The sequence below is a fragment of the Megalobrama amblycephala genome, linkage group LG2, assembly GCF_018812025.1.
Source record: "Megalobrama amblycephala isolate DHTTF-2021 linkage group LG2, ASM1881202v1, whole genome shotgun sequence".
Lineage (NCBI taxonomy): Eukaryota > Metazoa > Chordata > Actinopteri > Cypriniformes > Xenocyprididae > Megalobrama > Megalobrama amblycephala.
Genome location: NC_063045.1, coordinates 33,473,903 through 33,494,956, shown reverse-complemented (window position 1 = coordinate 33,494,956; position 21,054 = coordinate 33,473,903). Strand labels below are relative to the sequence as shown.

The 21,054-nt window shown below is 36.2% G+C and overlaps 2 protein-coding genes across 18 annotated transcripts in view; both read left to right on the top strand.

Moving 5' to 3' along the window:
• LOC125255945 (histone-lysine N-methyltransferase 2D-like) overlaps positions 1-21,054 on the top strand; it is a 526,365-nt gene that overhangs the window by 23,729 nt on the left and 481,582 nt on the right. The gene's annotated exons all lie outside the window — the stretch shown is intronic.
• Positions 1-21,054, top strand: part of ppip5k2 (diphosphoinositol pentakisphosphate kinase 2) — a 49,326-nt gene that overhangs the window by 10,412 nt on the left and 17,860 nt on the right. For 8 of the 16 annotated variants that reach the window (XM_048171423.1, XM_048171416.1, XM_048171491.1 and 5 more), the window contains exons 6-26: positions 1,590-1,675; positions 2,380-2,534; positions 3,952-4,053; positions 5,323-5,484; positions 5,903-6,024; positions 6,322-6,423; positions 7,430-7,516; positions 7,659-7,734; positions 7,852-7,961; positions 8,325-8,410; positions 8,721-9,049; positions 9,246-9,428; positions 10,091-10,232; positions 10,767-10,990; positions 11,100-11,227; positions 11,646-11,760; positions 11,905-12,012; positions 12,356-12,472; positions 12,676-12,846; positions 19,570-19,611; positions 19,718-19,891. In XM_048171423.1, coding sequence (XP_048027380.1) covers positions 1,590-1,675; positions 2,380-2,534; positions 3,952-4,053; positions 5,323-5,484; positions 5,903-6,024; positions 6,322-6,423; positions 7,430-7,516; positions 7,659-7,734; positions 7,852-7,961; positions 8,325-8,410; positions 8,721-9,049; positions 9,246-9,428; positions 10,091-10,232; positions 10,767-10,990; positions 11,100-11,227; positions 11,646-11,760; positions 11,905-12,012; positions 12,356-12,472; positions 12,676-12,846; positions 19,570-19,611; positions 19,718-19,891 — 2,821 coding nt within the window. The remainder of the gene's footprint in view (positions 1-1,589; positions 1,676-2,379; positions 2,535-3,951; positions 4,054-5,322; positions 5,485-5,902; positions 6,025-6,321; positions 6,424-7,429; positions 7,517-7,658; positions 7,735-7,851; positions 7,962-8,324; positions 8,411-8,720; positions 9,050-9,245; positions 9,429-10,090; positions 10,233-10,766; positions 10,991-11,099; positions 11,228-11,645; positions 11,761-11,904; positions 12,013-12,355; positions 12,473-12,675; positions 12,847-19,569; positions 19,612-19,717; positions 19,892-21,054) is intronic. The other 8 variants (XM_048171540.1, XM_048171532.1, XM_048171471.1 and 5 more) reach the window with 4 other exon arrangements.

The window sequence follows — 21,054 nt, the reverse complement described above, 5'->3', positions numbered from 1 at the left end:
GAGAGAGGTATTTTTTTAATGACACCATTTAGTCTCGATGTGACACTGTTTTGTCTTGTGTTAACTCTTTCAACATGTTATTAACTCCTTGAATATTAGCATTTTAACTGGGTCAGCATGGCAACCTACAGCGTGCATGCCAGCATTCGCCCACATTGAGGTCATCATTGCAAACAGCAGTGATGTATACATTCATCGGATTTTGTTTTAGAAATGTCTTTCATTTCCTAAGCAATCTCCTCGACAAATTGCCTCCTATTGGTTTTTATTTGTTTAGTACAAAATATCACTGCAGTCTCTTGCCTACGGCAAAATAGCTGCTTTTCTAATGTTTGGAACAACGGCACTCTTGGTGGTGTGACTATTGCTTAAAGGGTTAGTTCACCCAAAAATGAAAATTCCTCTCACTCTTGTCATTCCAAAATCATAAGACTTTTATTCCTTCTAAACACAAATAAAGATAATTTTAAAGATTCCCTAGATTCAAAAATTGAATTTACCTCGGCATAGTTAAATAACAAGAGTTCAGTACATGGAAAAGACATACAGTGAGTCTCAAACTCCATTGTTTCCTCCTGCTTATATAAATCTCATTTGTTTAAAAGACCTCCGAAGAACAGGCGAATCTCAACATAACACCGACTGTTATGTAACAGTCGGGGTGTACGCCCCCAATATTTGCATATGCCAGCCCATGATCCCAACATTATGAAAGGCATTAGACAAGGGCAGAACGTCTGGATGTGCACAGCTGAATCAACAGACTAGGTAAGCAAGCAAGGACAATAGCAAAAAATGGCAGATGGAGCAATAATAACTGACATGATTCATGATAACATGATATTTTTAGTGATATTTGTAAACTGTCTTTCTAAATGTTTCATTAGCATGTTGCTAATGTACTGTTAAATGTGTTTAAAGTTACCATCGTTTCTTACTGTATTCACGGAGACAAGAGAGCCGTCATTATTTTCATTATTAAACACTTGCAGTCTGTATAATTCATAAACACAACTTCATTCTTTATAAATCTCTCCAACAGTGTAGCATTAGCCATTAGCCATGGAGCATAGCCTCAAACTCATTCAGAATCAATGTAAACATCAAAATAAACACTGTACTTACGCGATTAGACATGCTGCATGACGAACGTAGGCCTTTGCTCACATGTAAACATTGATCAACACACATACATAGAGCACATCAAATATGGTAAATGGAAGCTCAACCATGTTTGATTGAACAAACCTCATTGCTTTCGAAGAAAGTCTAATGGGTTTAAATGATGACACTATTTTCATTTGAGTGAACTATCCCTTTAAATGACAAATTTAGTTTTCAGAGACTGACATTGTTTTGATCACACTTTAAGTGTTGCTGTCAAATATGTAGCTGAAACGACAGAAGATTAAAGTGATTTATTGACTTATTAAACACTGTTTGAACACTGATTTTATTGAAGCATATTTTAAAGACTTTTAATGAAAATTGTGCATTGGTGCTGTACGAAAACGGGTGATTTGTTTTTCAAACAATTAATCTTTTTCCCACAAAAAAATAAAATTCATATGTTATTTGTTCATGTTTAGGAGAGAGGTGTATCGGATCCTAAAGGCCGAGGGAATACAACTGCCTCGCTTTGCGGTTCTGAACAGAGATCCTGCCAGACCAGAAGGTTTGTTAACTCCCATAAATCTTACACTGACCTAGTTTGGACTACATAAAATAAGCCTGTGGCTCCAGTGAACAGATGATGTGTTCGGATAAGCTACATCACAGCGGTGTTTCCTCAGGAGTTTGTAGTGTGTAAGTGTCATTCCTTTTATCCAGTGCATTTTCATGTCCCCGTTTTCAATTTAGCTGATACTTACAAATAAAAAAAGAAACAACAGCCTACAATATTAGCAGTAATATATATATATATATATATATATATATATATATATATATAATATATACTACTGTGGGAGAAAAATAATTTTCCAAACAATTTCTAATCAAATCAAGATGTTGATTTGATCCAAGATGTTAATTCATTTTTCCTTTAGTCTTATTTTTTAAAGCAATATTTAGTTAAATGTCCTGAATTGTCCCTTGAGCTTAATGTGTTCTCTTTTAGCTACTCGTGTACTGTGAATGTGAGGTGGTAACAGCAACATACAAATGGAAATTCATGTGAGAGGAGGTAGTGCATCCACTTTGATGTGACTTGCTGATTGCCCTGCCAATCTGCCAGTGAGATCATGACCATGCGCATTTGGACTCTCAAAATATGTCCTGCCCCAGTTTCCTGTTTCAAAAAGACCTGTGTCAGAAAGTTGGATTCATCAAACCATTTCACCAGTTCTTCATAAGATATGCTGTATGATGTTTCTATAGAATGTAATCTGGTGGAGGGAGAGGACCATGTGGAGGTGAATGGGGAGATTTTCCAGAAGCCTTTCGTGGAGAAACCAGTTAGTGCTGAGGACCACAATGTCTACATCTACTACCCCACATCTGCAGGAGGGGGCAGTCAGCGGCTCTTCCGCAAGGTGTGTGAACTTGAGCAACCAAATACACACCACATTACAACATTTGATTCTTTGCAAAAGTATTTTATCAGCTGGAAAATAAAAGTATGTACGTAATGTTTTTTATGAATGTACAGTGTTTCCCACAAGATTTTATGAGACTATGGGTGGGGGGCAGAGGCAGACCCCGGTTCCTGGGGTCCTGGCTTCCCAATCCTGCTCCTGGAGATCTACCTTCCTGCAAAGTTCAGCTCCAACCATGATCAAACACGTATCTGAAACAGCTAAATTAAGATCTTCAGGAACACTTGATAATTACAAACAGGTGTGTTTGGTCAGGGTGGGATCTGAACTCTGGTCCAGGATTGGAAACCCCTGCTGTAGGGGGTCCAGGGTTATGCCTCTCTCCTAAAAAAATTTTTTGTACATTTTAAAGTTATGTGCATTGATCTGGTACACTCAGAAAATGAAAATTTAAGAGCTTCAACCCATTTTCAGTGTCAAAAGTTTTTGCATTTACTTGACCTGGACTTTAAAGTGGACCCAGACCTCATTTTAGTTGTGATACAGTGTCTCTGCACCGGTGCGATTTGCTTAATGCGGTTAATGTGGTTCATTTGCATAAGTGTGAACACTTCTTGAACCCTGGTACCTTTTCAGGGGCCTCGGTCCACTTGTTTGATGTAGTTCAACTGAAATATACATGCAAAACTGACCAAAGACATCTAAACGAACCAAAAACTGGACGTGATGTCACAAGATGCAACCCTGAAAAGGACAGAATGCTCAAGTGTACCTGGTTTTCTCGTCATAGTCTTGATCTTGCCCATTACATTTCGGTACATGTGTCTGAAACTCATCCCCTTTGCAGCAGATCTTCACTGCAATGGAAGAATTCCTGTTGCTATTTTGACTCCTTTACAAATTTTACAAAATAAGCTCTTCACGGGTTTTCAGGGTTCACGCACAGAGCAAATGCATTTAGCCCAGCACACACACATTTTTTTAGGTCCGATCATGTTAAAAATGACAATGTGAATGCTAAAAGAACCAGGACTAAATATATAATTTTCTTTTTGGACCAGACCAAAAGAACCAAGAGAACTGAACTAAAAGTGTGAACATACTCTCAGTCTACATTCACACTGCTGTTTTATAAAGACAAGAATAAGAATATTATAATAATAATAATAATTATAATAATTTTTTTTATATTATCTCTAAGCAGTAATATATTACAGTAATTGTATAACTGCACTGTAAAATAAAGTTTACTTATCACTAAAAATATATAAACAATTTTACTTCTGGAACACTATTGTTGCGTTTACATATATAACAATAATAAATAAAACTCCATCCGAACTCATCCTAACTACTATGTTTGTGTCTTGTGGTGTGCTTCGACACATTTCTGATATCTGTACATCTATTTCAGATTGGTAGCAGAAGTAGCGTCTATTCTCCCGAGAGTAACGTCAGAAAGACTGGATCCTACATCTATGAGGAGTTCATGCCTACAGATGGAACTGATGTGAAGGTATCTCAATCTGTCTTTTCTTCAACAGGGTAAAGAAGCTTATACGCAACTCGGACTAACACACATGCTTTTTACGTATTTTCATATTGCTGTGGCAATTTTGATTTATTGAAGTGACTAAAATGGTTTGATTTCCGTGTTTTTTTCCACAAACATGAAATGTGAGGTGTGAAAAGTCCCTTTCAAGGAAAGTCTGTTCACTCAACGGCCATATTTGCAACGCCTCCGGCCAGCTATTTCGGGCATGCAAGACCATGTCCTATCTTTTTGAATGGGGGAATCCTGAAATCTCAAAAACGGCTGGCTGAACTCACAATTCTGACATGAACTGTCCCATAAATGTTCCTAATGCGCATGTGAAGTCATAAGTGCAAGTCTCAGGTTTTTATGGGAACCAAAGCTTCTAACGGCAACTGCAGTGACACAATGACTTTACCAACTGCTGACTGGTTCTTTTACTTAATAGGCGGGACGAATTCTGTCATATTGCGTGTTGCAGTTTGTCCCATTCATAAGTAATAGGAGTGAATTGTCTTTCTATATCTATAGTCTTTGGTTGTGTTTGCCTGGAGCATATACTACTAGTCAAAGGTTTTTAATAATTTCAAGGTTTGGAATAATTCAGATTTTTTTAATGTTTTTGAAAGTGCTCACCAAGGCTGCATTTATTTGATCAAAAATATAGTAAAAACAACTAAATATTATTACAATTTAAAATAACTTGGTGAAATATATTTTAAAATCAAATTTATTCCTGTGATCAAAGCTGAATTTTTAGCATCATTACTCGAGTCTTCATTGTCACATGATCCTTCAGAAATCATTCTAATATGGTCAATTGCTGCTCAAGAAACATTTTTGATTATTATCAATGTTAAAAACACTTGAAAATTCGATAGACTTTTATTCATCCAATCAACCTGTTTGTATATGCGGACTTTCATAAAGATCAATCATTCAGATCCAGTAGGTGGTTGTGCTACATGAGACCTGAGTTTGAGTTCGGCTTCCCCTCTCCCCCACTTCGTGTCTGCTCTCCATACTGACCTCTATAAACAGTCAAAAATGAATCTTTAAAATATAAAGGAAATATACTTTAATAAACAAAGGTATTAAAGTATATTTAATATACTTTAATAACTGAAAGGTAGGTCACTACATGGACGTGAATGAAACTTATTGTGACACTTAAAAGATGTGTTCATAGACACTGATTCATTGATGAATGAAACAGCAATACTTCATCTGCTTTGTTTGTGTTCGCATCAGGTGTATACTGTAGGTCCTGACTATGCCCATGCAGAGGCCCGGAAATCTCCTGCTCTGGATGGGAAGGTGGAACGGGACAGTGAGGGGAAAGAGGTCCGTTATCCAGTCATCCTCAATGCCAGAGAGAAACTCATCGCATGGAAAGTCTGTTTGGCTTTCAAGGTATTTGGAGATCTTGCAAAACACGTAATTGAGTCATGATGCCACTCATTTTAACCATTAGAGCCTAATATCTTAAAGTTGGTCATCATGACTGACTAAATTTACAAATTCTGTTCCTCATGTGCATCATCAGGAAATATGTTCCTTGTCATTTTTTGTCCTCTATATAATATTCCTTTTACTAAAAGTGGCAAAAAGGTCCAAACTCAGATTTTATGTGTATATATCACAAATATGTAAGAGATAAGGGGGCAGTCGTGGCCTAATGATTTGAGAGTCAGACTGGTAACTCGAAGGTTGCGAATTCGATTCTGTATACTGGCAGGAAATGACTGCGGTGTCCTTGAGCAAGGCACCTAACCCCCCAATCGCTCCCCGGGCGCCACAGCAAAATGTGTTAGCATTTTCTCATTCATAGCAAACCGTGTGTGGCTTCGACCTGCTCCGTGCCAATGGCCAGTCATACGTCTGTGACGTCAATGGCTTCAGCTTTGTCAAGAACTCCATGAAGTACTACGATGACTGTGCAAAAATCCTGGGGTCAGTACATCATACAAATCCAAAATGTACAATAATTTACCAGATCTATTCTCTTATCTGTGATTAGATACACAGATACAATCTTTTATTTTCTTTATTGTCTGATGCAAAGTTTTTTTTTTTTTTTTGACAAACTGCTACAATTTTATTATAATCAGATGAATACACTATGAGAATTTATGGTAATGAATGATTTATGCTGTTCATAAATTATCAACTCATATAATGTATTTATACTAGTGTATTTGTTTAAACACAGTTGAGTCAATTGATTATTATTTTCCTTTTGCTCAACAGGAATATCATCATGAGAGAATTGGCTCCACAGTTTCAGATCCCATGGTCTATACCTTTAGAAGCAGAGGATATTCCCATAGTTCCCACAACCTCTGGAACGATGTATGTCCTTACTAGCAAATACGAACATCACAATCTTCCAAATTTCTTGTGATAATTACATGAACAATGCTATTAGTATCTTAGCTAGTGCAATCTTTTTCTTTGAAGTTCTTTAAGGAATTGTTCTGCCAAAAATGAAACTAAAATGAAAATTGTAAACTCATTTAATCACCCTCATGTCATTCCAAACCATAAGTCTTTTGTTCGTCTTTGAAACACAAAAGAAGATTTGTTCTGAGAGATATGTCTCTCCATTTGAAAATCCATTCACCAAAACTTTGACACTTCAAAAAGTTCAAAAAGACATTGTAAAAGTAATCCATATGGATTGAGTGGTTTAATCCAGGTCTTCTGAAGCATCTGTTTAGCTTATTTGACGTTCTCTGTGTATGAGCATTGATCAATATATGTTGAATTAAAGTCTAAATTAAGTCTGTTCATCATATAATGCATTTGTGTCTTAGATTAAACCACTTTAACCACATATGGATTTGTTAACTATGTTTTATCAAACTTTTTGAATCATCAAAGTTTTGGTAATATGGACTTTTTAAATGGAGGGACAGAAATCTCCCACATTTCATTAAAATATGTACAATTTCAAAGATGATTTCAAAGAACGAAATTCATGTGTGAAAATGATTCTTCATGCTCCCTCCCAACCATTCTTTCACAATTTGAGCCTGATGAATCTTGGCTTTGTCATCCTGGAATATGGCCGTGATGTGTTTTCGTACATGGTTGTTTAAGAAATGAAAAGCTACACACTCCATCAATTAGGGTTAGAAGAACTGTTGCCAAACGTATAACATACTAGAAACATAATAATCACAATCAATAATAATCCAGTCATAGACTCTTTAGCATTTGCTTATTTAAATCCAAACAGTGCCCTTCTTTTGGCTGGGAAGTGTATATATTAATAATGAAGTATTGATTTATATCTTTTTATTTCTGCATAAGCTCAAAACAAATATCCTTTAAAGTGCTGCTGTGTGACTTTCAGGATGGAGTTGAGGTGCGTAATTGCTGTGATTCGACATGGTGACAGAACTCCCAAACAGAAGATGAAAATGGAAGTTCGACATCAGAGGTACCGACATTTTAGGTCTACTCTGTCACTAAGCAATCTTCATTATAAACTGTCACTAACTCCAAAAGAATATGAAGTTCAATGTGACCGGATGCTCAGCTAAAGACTATCCTTTGTTAATTTCTCATGTTGTGTCTTTCAGGTTTTTTGACCTCTTTGAAAAATGTGAAGGCTACAAAAGTGGAAAACTGAAATTGAAAAAGCCAAAGCAACTCCAAGTAAAATGTTGTTTTAGCAATAAATAATAAATAATATTCACCACACTTATCTAAAGCATTCATCTCAAGATTAGCTCATTTGCACAATTGTTTGTTATATTTGATTGAATTGAACAGGAAGTGTTGGACATTGCCAGGCAGCTGTTGGTAGAGCTCGGCCAAAATAACGATTCCGAAATTGAGGAGAGTAAAGCAAAGCTTGAACAGCTGAAAACTGTCCTTGAAATGTAAGTGTTCTGTTAAGATTATTACTGGGGGCCAAGCAACACGTTAGTGTCTGTTAAGGTGATGATAAACGGGCCAACTTTTTGATCAATGTTGCCGAGCGATGTTACTTGGTTACTTCCCCATTGAGAATGGCCAACAAATTTCTATCTGGATTATCTGGATCTTTAGATCGAAATTTGTTGCCATTCTCAATGCTCAGACATTGCTCAGAAAGTTGCTCTGTGTATCATCACCTTTAGTTTTCTTCTGGGGAAGCTATATCCAGCCCAATTTTATGCCACTTTGTCATGCTTGGTCCCATTATATTTAAATATACAGCTATATTTCAGTCTCTTTTCTAATATCTCATTTTGTTTGTTCAGGTACGGTCATTTTTCTGGCATTAATCGCAAGGTTCAGTTAACGTATCTGCCACATGGTTGCCCTAAAACATCCAGTGAAGAGGAAGGTAATGATGGTCTTCCATGTATCTTTTGGCTGATTTTTATGCTGTTTCTTAGAACTTCAATCTGTTTTCATAGTTTTATGTATGTGTAAGATCGGGTACATTTTATTAAAATTAAAGGGTATACATTATATAATTAAAGGGACTTATGTTAGTGCAGTCTTATGTAGACCAAATTCTGATGTTTTGGTCCACATTGCAGAACTTCCACTTCCACTTAAATGGTCATGAACACCTTTTCTCTCCTTCCTATTTTAGCAAAGGCTGATAGTGCACTTTTGTGCATTTGATATTGATTGTATGTGTGTTTCAGACGTGCGGAGGGATGACCCGTCGCTGTTGCTGGTTTTGAAGTGGGGTGGCGAGTTGACTCCAGCAGGCAGGGTGCAGGCTGAAGAGCTTGGTCGGGCCTTTAGGTGTATGTACCCTGGAGGACAAGGTACTTTTACACCCACTGTGCTCAATACTGTTCCTATTATGTCTGCCCCTTGTTGCTTATTGTTTTTCTCCTGCGTCTCAGGCGACTATGCTGGCTTTCCCGGCTGTGGCCTTCTCCGTCTGCACAGCACATATAGGCATGACCTGAAGATATACGCCTCTGATGAAGGACGCGTTCAGATGACTGCTGCAGCATTCGCGAAAGTAGCATTAAAACTCCAGAATTAACCTTATAATGTCAAATGAATATGTTAATGTTGTTAAATGTATAAACAGTTTTAAATATTTTTAATCGCATGCTTTAATGTTTATTTTGAATCATGTTTATTCATAATATACTAATTTCTCATATAAACAACTGAGATATGAGTCAGAGCAAGAGTGCGTCTGGTGTTCTCAGGGCCTGCTGGCATTAGAGGGAGAGCTGACACCCATCCTGGTTCAGATGGTAAAAAGTGCCAATATGAATGGCCTTCTGGACAGTGACAGTGACTCCTTAAGCAGCTGCCAGCAGAAAGTCAAAGCACGACTTCATGAGATTCTTCAGAAGGACAGAGACTTCACAGCAGAAGACTTTGAGAAGGTCAGGGCCAATCTAGGACAATCGTATTTAAGGTTGCTTAAAAGATTAGAGATGGCAGATACTTTTAGTAGGACATTTCTAAAAGAATTGGTTTGTGAAGAATTGTATTGTGTTGTTAATCTCGGGAACTATAATTTAAGTAGTAGTCATCATTAGACCATTCAATTAATGAAAATTAATTGATCCCCCAGTTTATCTTAATTTTTCTTTTTACACCAAGCCATATTGGCAGAGGCTATTTACTAACTCCACCCCCGAATGTCTGTTTGAGCTAGACAAAATTACAAGAGAAACCCATCTGTTAACAGAATCATTGTTGTGGAGAGTAGGGCGGGCGGTGTTAGCTTTTGACGCAACCAACCAGAGTTTGAATCCACCTTTTTCTAAGCTCATTCTTCTCCCTTTCCCCATCACATATCAGCTTAGAGAGGCATTTATTTTAAATAAAAATGAAGAAAATATTTAAAAAGTAATGTCCCAATAAGGCAGCATCTTTTTATGATTTTAATAGATGTCATATTCACTGAATATGTTGTTATTGCATATTGTTTTATAATTTTATAATGTACTACAATACACTGAGGTGCAAATTGTATCTGCCACTATTTGCACTAAATATAGATAGCATCTGTGAGTGATGATGTGTTTTATTTTTGGACCAGCTGGCGCCCACCTCTAGCACATCTCTTGTGAAGTCCATGCAGATGATTAAAAACCCTGTGAAAACATGTGATAAGGTGTACTCCCTCATTCAAAGCCTAACGCTGCAGATCCGCCAAAGAATGGAAGACCCCAAATCAGCAGGTACAAGTGTAAAATGGTGTTGATGGACTCTTACAAATATTTAGTAGTGCATATTTTGTAGACATGTTGAGTATAATTCATATACCTGATTCAAAAATTCATTTTGTTTATAGCATTTTTAACTTTTAATAATTGATCTGCTATTTCTTGATGGTTACATTGGTACTATTTTAGACTCAATACATCAACTTTTCTTAAAAATGTATGAAACCAACATAATATGAGATTTCTTAAAAAATGGCACATGCATTTCATCCTCACGTGTTATTGACCCTATTAAAGTGCAACTATTTTGTTATGTAGTAAGTAGTATAACTGTCTCTCAGTCTCTTATTATGGGCATTTTTATTGTGAGATATTTAGAAATATGCAGATCAGTTTACATTTTGTATTTGTAATTAGGCTTGTTGTTAAAAGGTATTTTATTTAGTTTTTTTTTTTTAGTTTTCTTTAGTGGACAGGGTTTTGGAGCGAGGGTGTGTGGTTGAGGGCTTCTAATTCAGTGGCACTTTTTTTTTTTTTTTTTTAAATCAGATATCCAGTTATACCACAGTGAGACTCTTGAGCTGATGCTGCGTCGGTGGTCTAAACTCGAGAAGGATTTTAAGATGAAGAATGGCCGATACAACATCAGCAAGATACCTGATATCTATGATTGCATCAAATATGATGTGCAGCACAACAGCTCATTAAAGCTTGACAACACCATGGAAATTTACCGGTTATCCAAAGCACTGGCTGACATTGTCATCCCACAGGTGACTATTTTTTTATTTTTTTGTATTTTAGCTTTTAATCAAAGATCAATGTAATGAATTATAAGAGCTGGTACATTTTCTGGTAATTGTCTTTATTTGCTTTTGTCAGGAATATGGTATTTCTCAACCTGAGAAACTGGACATAGCCAAAGGTTACTGTACACCTCTTATTCGCAAGATCCGCTCTGACCTACAGAGGACACAAGACGATGACACTGTTAATAAACTGCACCCAGTGTAAGACCTAGTCAGAGAAAATAACATTCATAACATTCATATATCTTGACAATATAAGAACTAGTCAACAGTTCAAGAACTAAAGGGGTTACGATATGAGGAATAAAATTGTCCTTGATCTTATGACATTCATTGCACATGTAAAAACTTAAAGGGATAGTTCACCCAAAAAAACAATTCTGTCATTTAATAACCCTCATGTTTTTCCAAACCCATTAAAGTTAAGTTCATCTTTGGATTCTTTTTTATATTCTCTCATCATTTTTTCATCTGTTGAACGTCCTCAAAACTTAAATTTAAACTGTGATCAACGCACATTGAGACACAAGCATTGTATTCATATTTGACTGTTAATCTTTCACTTTTTGAGTGAATTGTGGACCTGAATTGTAAGTGTAGTTGATTTTTCTGTCCACAGGTATTCCAGCGGAGTCATGTCTCCAGAACGCCATGTGCGGACCAGACTTTACTTCACCAGTGAGAGTCACGTACACTCACTGCTGTCTATCTTGCGTTACGGAGCCCTCTGTGATGTATGTCTTTATTTATATAATCATTTATATAAACATGTAATGTAAATGTAATAATAAGTACATTGTAATATTCTAGCTGTTTTTTTTGCTATTCCAAGCAAAATTTATTTCTGCTCAAAGGAATTTTTTTCACTGTATCCTCAGGAGGCCAAAGATGACCAATGGAGGAGAGCCATGGATTACCTTAAAATAGTCAGTGAGCTGAACTACATGACACAGATAGTCATTATGCTCTATGAAGACCCAAACAAGGTACCAGGATGTCAAGCACACATGCAATACTTTTAAATGGCAGAAATCTGAAGTAAAATACTTAGAAACAGCTTTTGTTTATCTGTGTTTTGATACCCAAGAAATGCATAGAATAATGGAATAATTTTTGTCATAATTCTGCGCATGCAAGATCATATTTTTAGCACACAAAACTGCGTTATGCAGAACTTTTTGAACTCTCTAACTAAAATCAATGTGCTTATATTTAAGAAAGGATGCAAAACTTTATATTTTATCCAATCTATATTAAGGCGTGTATGATGTATGAGTACAGACATGTGACCCTTTTAATACCGTGTTAATGAGGGGTTTGAATTTGTAGGATCCTTCGTCAGAGGACCGTTTCCATGTGGAACTTCATTTCAGTCCAGGAGCTAAAGGCTGTGAAGAAGATAAAAACCTACCATCTGGATTTGGATATAGACCAGCATCTAGAGAGGTTAGCTGTGACTGATGACTATGACTGCTTTTTTATTCTGCTTATTTCCTCTTGCTGAGTTTGGGAAGGACTTGGTCATAAAAGAAACATTCCATCTCTTTTAAGAGTTGCTATTGATATACTGTTAAATGTTTTCATTTACAGTGTTTCTTAATCTCTGTCCTTTGATTTCAAATGTGTTTAAATGTTGAATGTCTCTTTAGAATGAGGGCTCCAAGAAGAAATCCCATAATGACAGTGACGAGGAGGCCAGTGGTGCCAAACGGGACGAGCCGGATCGAGCCCTTATGATGTTCCGCCCCATGGTGTCAGATCCCATCTACATCCACCGGAAGTCCCCTCTTCCCCGCTCCAAAAAGATTGGCTCTGTGGAAGTAAGTTATTATATGTTGTCACTATAAAGGGTCTCTAAAAACTTTTCTTTAAGTAATCAAGTCTTTTCCAATTTATTACTATTCTTCCATACATATGTATATTGTACATATATAGAAGCTTAGCTTAGAGGCAGTCATGAATTGAGGAGTTAAGGTTTATTTACACAAAGCTCAAACTTTTACATCAAATTTAAGTGAAACAATCCATCTGTGTGTAGTGTGACAAAGCACTTTTTTTTAAAAAAGTGTTTTTTTTTTTTGTTTTTTTTAATATTTGGTTCTATATATATACTGTATACTGTGTATATATAGACGGAGTCAAGGCCACGATTCATTCATAATTATGTGTCTTCAATGTACTATAGCGCTGTAAAAAGTACATCCTGAGGTTAAGATAATGTAGATTTTAAACCCAGAAGACAATTAACCATTTTTCTCCTAAAATTAAAGTGCAACACAAAAATCTTTTAAGGTTTAAGGAGCACAGAAACTTGTAATATAAAATAAAATAACTTTGCTACATTTTATTTCTCAGCAAGTAGGTGGTGATTTCACTATTTTTGAATTAAACTCATAGCTTCACTAGTGAGATGCTGCACAGACTCAATTGCCAAGTATACTGGACTCAGCTATTTTAAAGTGTCCCTATTATGCTATTTTAAAGGTTCCTAATTTTGTTTTGGAGTCTCCTACAATAGGTTTACATGGATCCAAGGTCAAAAAAACACCTTAACTTTCTCATAATTTATATTGCAGCATCACTTCATTTCTCACAGTGTCTGAAATGATTCGATAAAGGATTCTGTTTCTTTAAACCCTTCCTTTCCAAGAGCCTCAGATGGCCCAGTCTGTTTTTGATTGGTCAACTCCTCTCTGATTGGTCAGATGGCCCAGGCTGCTGTGATTGGTCTACTCTGCTCTGTTTGGTCAGATGACCCAGTCTGCTGTGATTGGTCAGTCGGCCCCAGTCTGTTGTGATTGGTCTACTCTGCTCTAATTGGTCAGATGGCCCAGTCTGTTGTGACTGGTCGACCGTTTACTGCACATGTCAGAAATCAAATGGTCATTGGCATATCTGAATTTCAGCTCTTCCTCAGCACTTGATACATAGTGATACTAACATTCTTTGGAAGGGCAGATGCAGAAAACAGCATCTTCTTGACATGAACAACACAAAGAAAACTTCCAGTCTGAGCTACAACTCCAGTGTTTGAGGGTCAAAGCAGATGTTGTTTGCAGGCAGCCAATGAAGACCATAGACTGTCATTATGCAGATTTTTTACAAAATGACATATGTTTGAGCAGTAAGTAAGACTGGAATTAATGAAATTTGAAATCTTTGAAATTTTCACAAAACTTTTACATTTACTAACAGTTATAAACACTATATGAAAGGTAATATTTGAAAAAAGCATAATAGGGGCACTTTAAATTAAAATTCTAATTAAAATATTATTTTTAAGAAATTTATTAACTTTACAATAATGTTTCATTTGTTAACATTAGTTAATGCATTAGCTAACTAACAATGAGCAGTATATTTTTACACCAATATACAATAAATCTTTGTTAATGTTAGTTTAAAAAATACAGGTGTATTAACTAATGTTAACAGATAGAACATTTGATTTTAAATGTATCTTTAGTAATTATTGAAATTAATATTCATTACATTCATGTAGAAGTACAGTATTAATTGTTAGTTCATGTACACAAGTGTAGTTAACTTTTATTAACAAATGAGACCTTGTTGTAAACAGAAATAGATTCATATGATGGCCCAATTTTTGTTTTTATACAGATTCGAATATTTTAAAGCATAAGCTTTTATTTTTAGGTTTTTAAGATCTCAAGAAACAAATTCATTGTTTCCAAACTTTTGTCTGGTGGTGTACGTACTGTGCATATTGAATTATTTTTCTCTTACATTTTTTTCCCATTGTCACATCATGCATCAATGAGGAAAAAGTGCTTGCAATTTTCATCAATTTCAAATCCATCTCTCTTCAGGTCGATATGCCTTTATGTGTCCTTAATTTTTAATGAATTGGCTCAAAGCCTTTTCAATTTCAGTTCCTTTCCTGAATATTTTTCCTGAATGTATTTCATTTTTAGGGAACAGGTTGATGTTTTTTTTGTTTGTTTGTTTTTCTTTTGTTTCTTTTTATGTAATTTTAAAGCATATAAACAGGCTAAAAATGGAGTGAAATTGTCTATGTTGTTATTCTGGGAGTGTTGTACAACTTCATGTCAAACGTACACTATGTAAGTTTTTTTTTTTCAAAATGAACAAAATTTAAAAAATGAGTCAATACATCTAGGGCTGCCCCCTAATAGTTGATTAATCATTAGTCAACCAGAAGAGGCTTCGTCAACCAGAATTTTATTAGTCAGTTAGTCGCAGAAAAACAAAAACCTCGTGTGGAAGTCCATGAGGGACAGATTGTTAATGGCAGTTCCTTGTGGTAATTATAGTATGGCGGCCAGGTAATCTGAACGTTCGCCTATTATCCATCGACCTCAAACATGGCTTATCATTGGAAACATATAAGTAGTAGCAACTTTACATGGCTGCTCGCTCTCACATTAACTTGGATAAATGTTCGCTATTATTAGGCGCATATCCAAGTGGTTGTGTGGAGTGTGGAAGCTACAGTATAGCGCATTTACTGCATGACATGGAGGCGCTGCCACGATCACTTGCATTTGTTTCTGAAAACAGCAGAAACAACTTAAAATACTATGGCATTTTGGTCATACAGATAAGAGTAATACATCTGTAAAGGGTCTACTCTTATTTGTGTAAACTCACAATAACAAGAAAGTATTGTGCCTTTTGTAAAATAAAGAAAATAAACATGATTCCCTTTCTGCCGCCTCGGTCTCTGTGAACTGTAACACGTCACAAAAATGAATATAGGCTACGTGCCTCACAGACCTTAGAAATATCTTGATTTGAACCAATTCAAATCAAAAAGAAATACTCTCTGCTTATTTAATCTGTATGAAAGGTGCAATGCTCTATAGGCGCGTTCACTATACTGCGGAGATGGTTAGGCAGCATCGTCATCTTTATCTTTGCTGCCGACACTGACTCAAAAAACACTAGTTTATTAATAAATAATTAAAATGTCTCCTTGCTATTTTTTTCCTGACTCATTCATAATCATTACTTTTGCCAGTGCTTTACAGCAAGCTTTATGCCTGTGCTTGAGCATGGAATAGGCTGTATATTACGCCCAGGGCTTGACATCAACTTTTTTTGCTCACAAGCCACTGTGGCTAGTGGAGTGCATATAGATATTTTTAATATGATCTCATAATTTGGCAGCAGGTATATTAGGCTGCTGTCACTTTAAAACCTAATGCATGGATCCATTTCACTGTTACATATGCTTTTTCTCTCTCAACTGTTCACATTCACTTAAAACATAACTTACTGTATTTACGTGAATACTCGCCAGCGTTTTGTGTGTATCATTTGTACAGCCATCAAAATGTATTTATATTTACAAGTGAAAACTTTGAAAATCATTTCTTTGGCCTTTTGTCAGTTAAATAAAGGTTAAAGAGAATTAACAAATGCCTATACAGAAAAACAAACTTTTAAAGGAATACACCATGTGCAGAATTATTAGGCCAGTTGATTTTCTGATCATATTTTTTTTTTTTTTCGGGCACATTTTACCAATTCCAAACCACATCAATCGTAATAACTTCTATTAATTTTGTATTTAATCATTTATAAGTGGATATATAATTGTTTATGAAAAACACCTTATATTCATTATATAGACAGATTGAAAGTGACTCTTGAAGGACCAGCACCACATCCTCTTGTACCACAGTTTGAAGAATTTATCTTCCAGAATCTAGCAGTAAGTTTTGTAAGATGATTTTTATTCCATATCTGCAAGACGGATTTTTCAGAATAGGAGATGGACTAAAAATGAATTCCCACACCTTACTGCCAAATTCTTCAAACAGTGGTGGCACTTTCAATCTGAGTCACTTTCAATCTGTCTGTCTATAAAGCCTATTTAAAAAAAATAGTATTCATGTATTTTACAACACTTCAGCTTGTGATTCTTATTAAAGGGTTAGTTCACCCAAAAATGAAAATTATGTCATTAATGACTCACCGTCATGTCGTTCCAAACCCGTAAGACCTCCGTTCATCTTCGGAACACAGTTTAAGATTTTTTAGATTTAGTCCGAGAGCTTTCTGTCCCTCCATTGAAAATGTATGTACGATGCACTGTCCATGTAGCCTGACTACGTCAGACTTCCTACTTCCGCTCAATTTCATTTCGCTTCTGTACTCAGTCTGATACAGCGTCAGAGCTTTGTGTTTGCCACCGGTCTGGAAACAGCCGGGCCAATCAACGAACAGAGGGCGGGCTGAGAGCCGTGACGTAGATGCTAAGAGCCGAGTTTTACATTGTAGGTTAGAGAAATCGAAAACCGAAACGACCGCGGGAATGGGAAACGAGACACGGGATGCAAACTTCGGGATGCATTAACTTCGCATAATCTGCAAAAGTCATTTACAGCCATGTTCAGTCCGGTATTTCGCTCACATCATCATGTGTTTACAACAGGTTTACAGTGGAAGTTCAATCATAGATTTGAGTTCGATGCATGATGTCTGTGCTTCGATGCGGCTGTACAGGCGGATAACATACGTCATAACTAAACGTATCTGATTGGCTTACGGGTAACCAATGATTTTAAACTTCAGACAAGCGTCCCCTAGCGAGAGAGAAAACACTTCTCTATTATGCCATTCCAGACTCTGTCTACGAAGCAAAGTGAAGTAGCAGAGTCTGGTATTACCAGGCTACTGTCCATGTCCAGAAAGGTAATAAAAACATCATCAAAGTAGTCCATGTGACATCAGTGGGTTAGTTAGAATTTTTTGAAGCATTGAAAATACATTTTGGTCCAAAAATAACAAAAACTACACCTTTATTCAGCATTGTCTTCTCTTCCGGAATCCTTTCCATTGAATTGATTCCATTGAATCCTTTCATCTGTCGGCGTTGGTAATGCACTTTTACGTCGCCGTGGTTGTTTTTGGCGATTAGGACATCCGCAACATTTTGAAGCATCGAAAATACATTTTGGTCCAAAAATAACAAAAACTACGACTTTATTCAGTATTTTATTCTCTTCCGAGTCTGTTGTCAATCCGCGTTCATTACTCCGCTTCTTCTTCTTTCCTGTTTTACGGCGGTTGGCATCCAGCTTATTGGTGCATTACCGCCCCCTTCTGCTCCGGAGTGTGGTTCACGACTCCGCAGTGACGCTACTGATGTAAGACGCTGCTGACGTGTTATCCGGTGCGCCAGAGCTTCGTTTACAGTCTGAGGGAGGCGCACGCTGTATTCAAGCTATTCTACATTGTTTGTATTTTGGTATTGCTATATTTTTTTAAATGGTGCGTAAGTGTGCATGTCGCAGATGTTCTAATTGCCAAAAACAACCACGGCGACGTAAAAGTGCATTACCAGTGCCGACAGATGAAAGGATTCAATAGAATCAATTCAATGGAATCAATTCAATGGAAAGGATTCCGGAAGAGAAGACAATGCTGAATAAAGACATAGTTTTTGTTATTTTTGGACCAAAATGTATTTCCGATGCTTCAAAAAATTCTAACTAACCCACTGATGTCACATGGACTACTTTGATGATGTTTTTATTACCTTTCTGGACATGGACAGTGCACCGTACATACATTTTCAATGGAGGGACAGAAAGCTCTCGGACTAAATCTAAAATATCTTAAACTGTGTTCCGAAGATGAACGGAGGTCTTACGGGTTTGGAACGACATGAGGGTGAGTCATTAATGACATAATTTTCATTTTTGGGTGAACTAACCCTTTAAGTGGGGGTCATTTTTTTGGATTCTTTACCTAATCTAAGTCTCTGAGATCCTGACACCTTGCACTTCTGGGGACTCCAGGTAGGTTACAGTTCTGGAAAATGGTGGCACTGGAGACTTAAGGGTTCCTGATGGTTTCACACTTCATTCTTCACCTTAATTCTTTTTTCTTAATTTTTTTTGGCTCATTTTGCCTGTAAAAGAAAACCTGCCTAATAATTATGCACACCTGAAAACAAGGTGTTTTTCATTTACAGCCTTCATGAACAATTATATATCACTTACAAATGATTAAAAACAAAATTAATAGTAGTTATTAAGATTGATGTGGTTTGGAATTGGTAAAATGTGCCTGGAAAAAAAATATGATCAGAAAATGCCTAATAATTCTGCACACGGTATATGTAACAACTCTCACCCTCATGTCATTGCAAACCCTATGAATTGTTTCCTTCTATGAAACACAAAAGATTATATTTTGAAAATGTCCTGTCTTATTTTTCAAAAAAGGAAAGGATATCAATAAAAGGAATAGTCCAACCAAAACTGAAAATTGCCATTCACTCACCCTCGTGTCGCTCTTGTACTGTTGCTTGTTGTATTTATTGTACAATGTGATGCAAATTATTCCATCTTGCCATACTAATGTCACACAATATTGTTTCAAGCATTCAGTTTTCAGTCAAGCAAAACCAGCTAGCAGCCTTGTGAGCGTGTATATAATACCTTGGGTGCAAAAGCATGTTCAACAGCACCATGATTTTTTCATGTTTCAGTTCAAAATGTATGTTATTTTGGAAATTGCCACGGTCTCTTATTTGTTTTCTTTTTTAGTCCCCATTGCAGGCAGACTTTTTCAAGACGCCTGCTGGCAAAGTATGAGCACTGTTTGTCTTCCTATAGTGAATGTTGGTGGACACGTAGCCGGACTGTTGTTAACGTTGCATGACTGTGCTGTTTCTGCCCCCTGTCTCACTTCCAGGAAGAGAGCCCCCTGAGTGTGTCTAGCCCTGACTCTATAGGTACCTGGATTCATTACACCTGTGGTGTTGGTACTGGGCGTCGAAGACGCAGATCAGGGGACCAAATAACTTCCTCCCCAGTCTCCCCCAAATCACTGGCTTTCACATCCAGTATTTTTGGCTCATGGCAACAGGTTTTTACCAATTTAATTCATTCTTCACACCAACCACTAACGTACTGTTCATTCACACTCAAGATCTTGGTGGCGATCAGCAAGGACACCTAATAAAGCAGATGAATTAAAAGAGCACTATTACTTCATCCGTCATGTGTTTTGTTGATTTTGAATGCACTGGTTTGTGTTCTGGAATATCAGCTTCTTACTTTTCAATTTGTATCAAGAATCTTAGTCTTGATAGTTTTAGTCTTTACCTTAGTCTTAACCATTTTTTTTTTAAACATTGCATCTTAATGAATGTTTTTGTTTGTTTTTTTTGTTCTAAACATATGAAAACTAGCTTGTTTAATATTTCTCCATAGACTTTAATTGGTACTAAATTCTGTAATTCTTCATTTACACAAAAATATCCATTTGTGTAATAACACCGATAACCCAGTCTTTTTTTTTTCCACTGGTTTCTCAGTGTTGGTTTAAAGTCAACATGAAATCAAAAACATGTTCCAGATCTTATTGTTTATGATTCATCTGTGCATGTTAAAAAAAAATCACATAAGCCATGCAGCCAAATAGTTTAGTCATTTTTTTTGTGTATGTATTTTTATAGGTAGCTCACAAGGGATTCTTGTTAATAAATAGTTAATGTAGTTTAGTGTTAGTGTAAGTAAAGTTTACGGTAATAATAGCAAAAGAAGATTAAATATTACCTTTTTTCTTTGTCGAGATGCTCTCAAAGATCAACTTTTTTAGGTATGTTTTCGGCATCTCTACCTTTTCTGGATGTGGTTTTTCAGGTGTTGAGTAGGCCTACTACAAACCCTCATTCGGGTTTAAACAGCTGTTTCAACATCCAGTCAATTCCTGATGGATAAACTCAAGTCTTGCCCCACACATTTTTCCTGTTTGAATATTCTCAAAAATGCATAATTTTAAGGAAGTAAAATGGGTTGCAAATGCCACTTCAGGTTGACTTTAAATTGTTTTAAATGTTTGTTTTTTTTTGTTTTTTTTTACAAAATTTGTCAATTAGTTTTGTATATTACTGTTGTATTTATTAATTTATTGTGACTTGGATACTAATTGAATCAAACCTGAATGTCATTCCATGTAGAGGAAAAAATATTTATTTGTTGGTAACTCATTACAATAAGGTTCATTAGTTAAACATTAGTTAATGT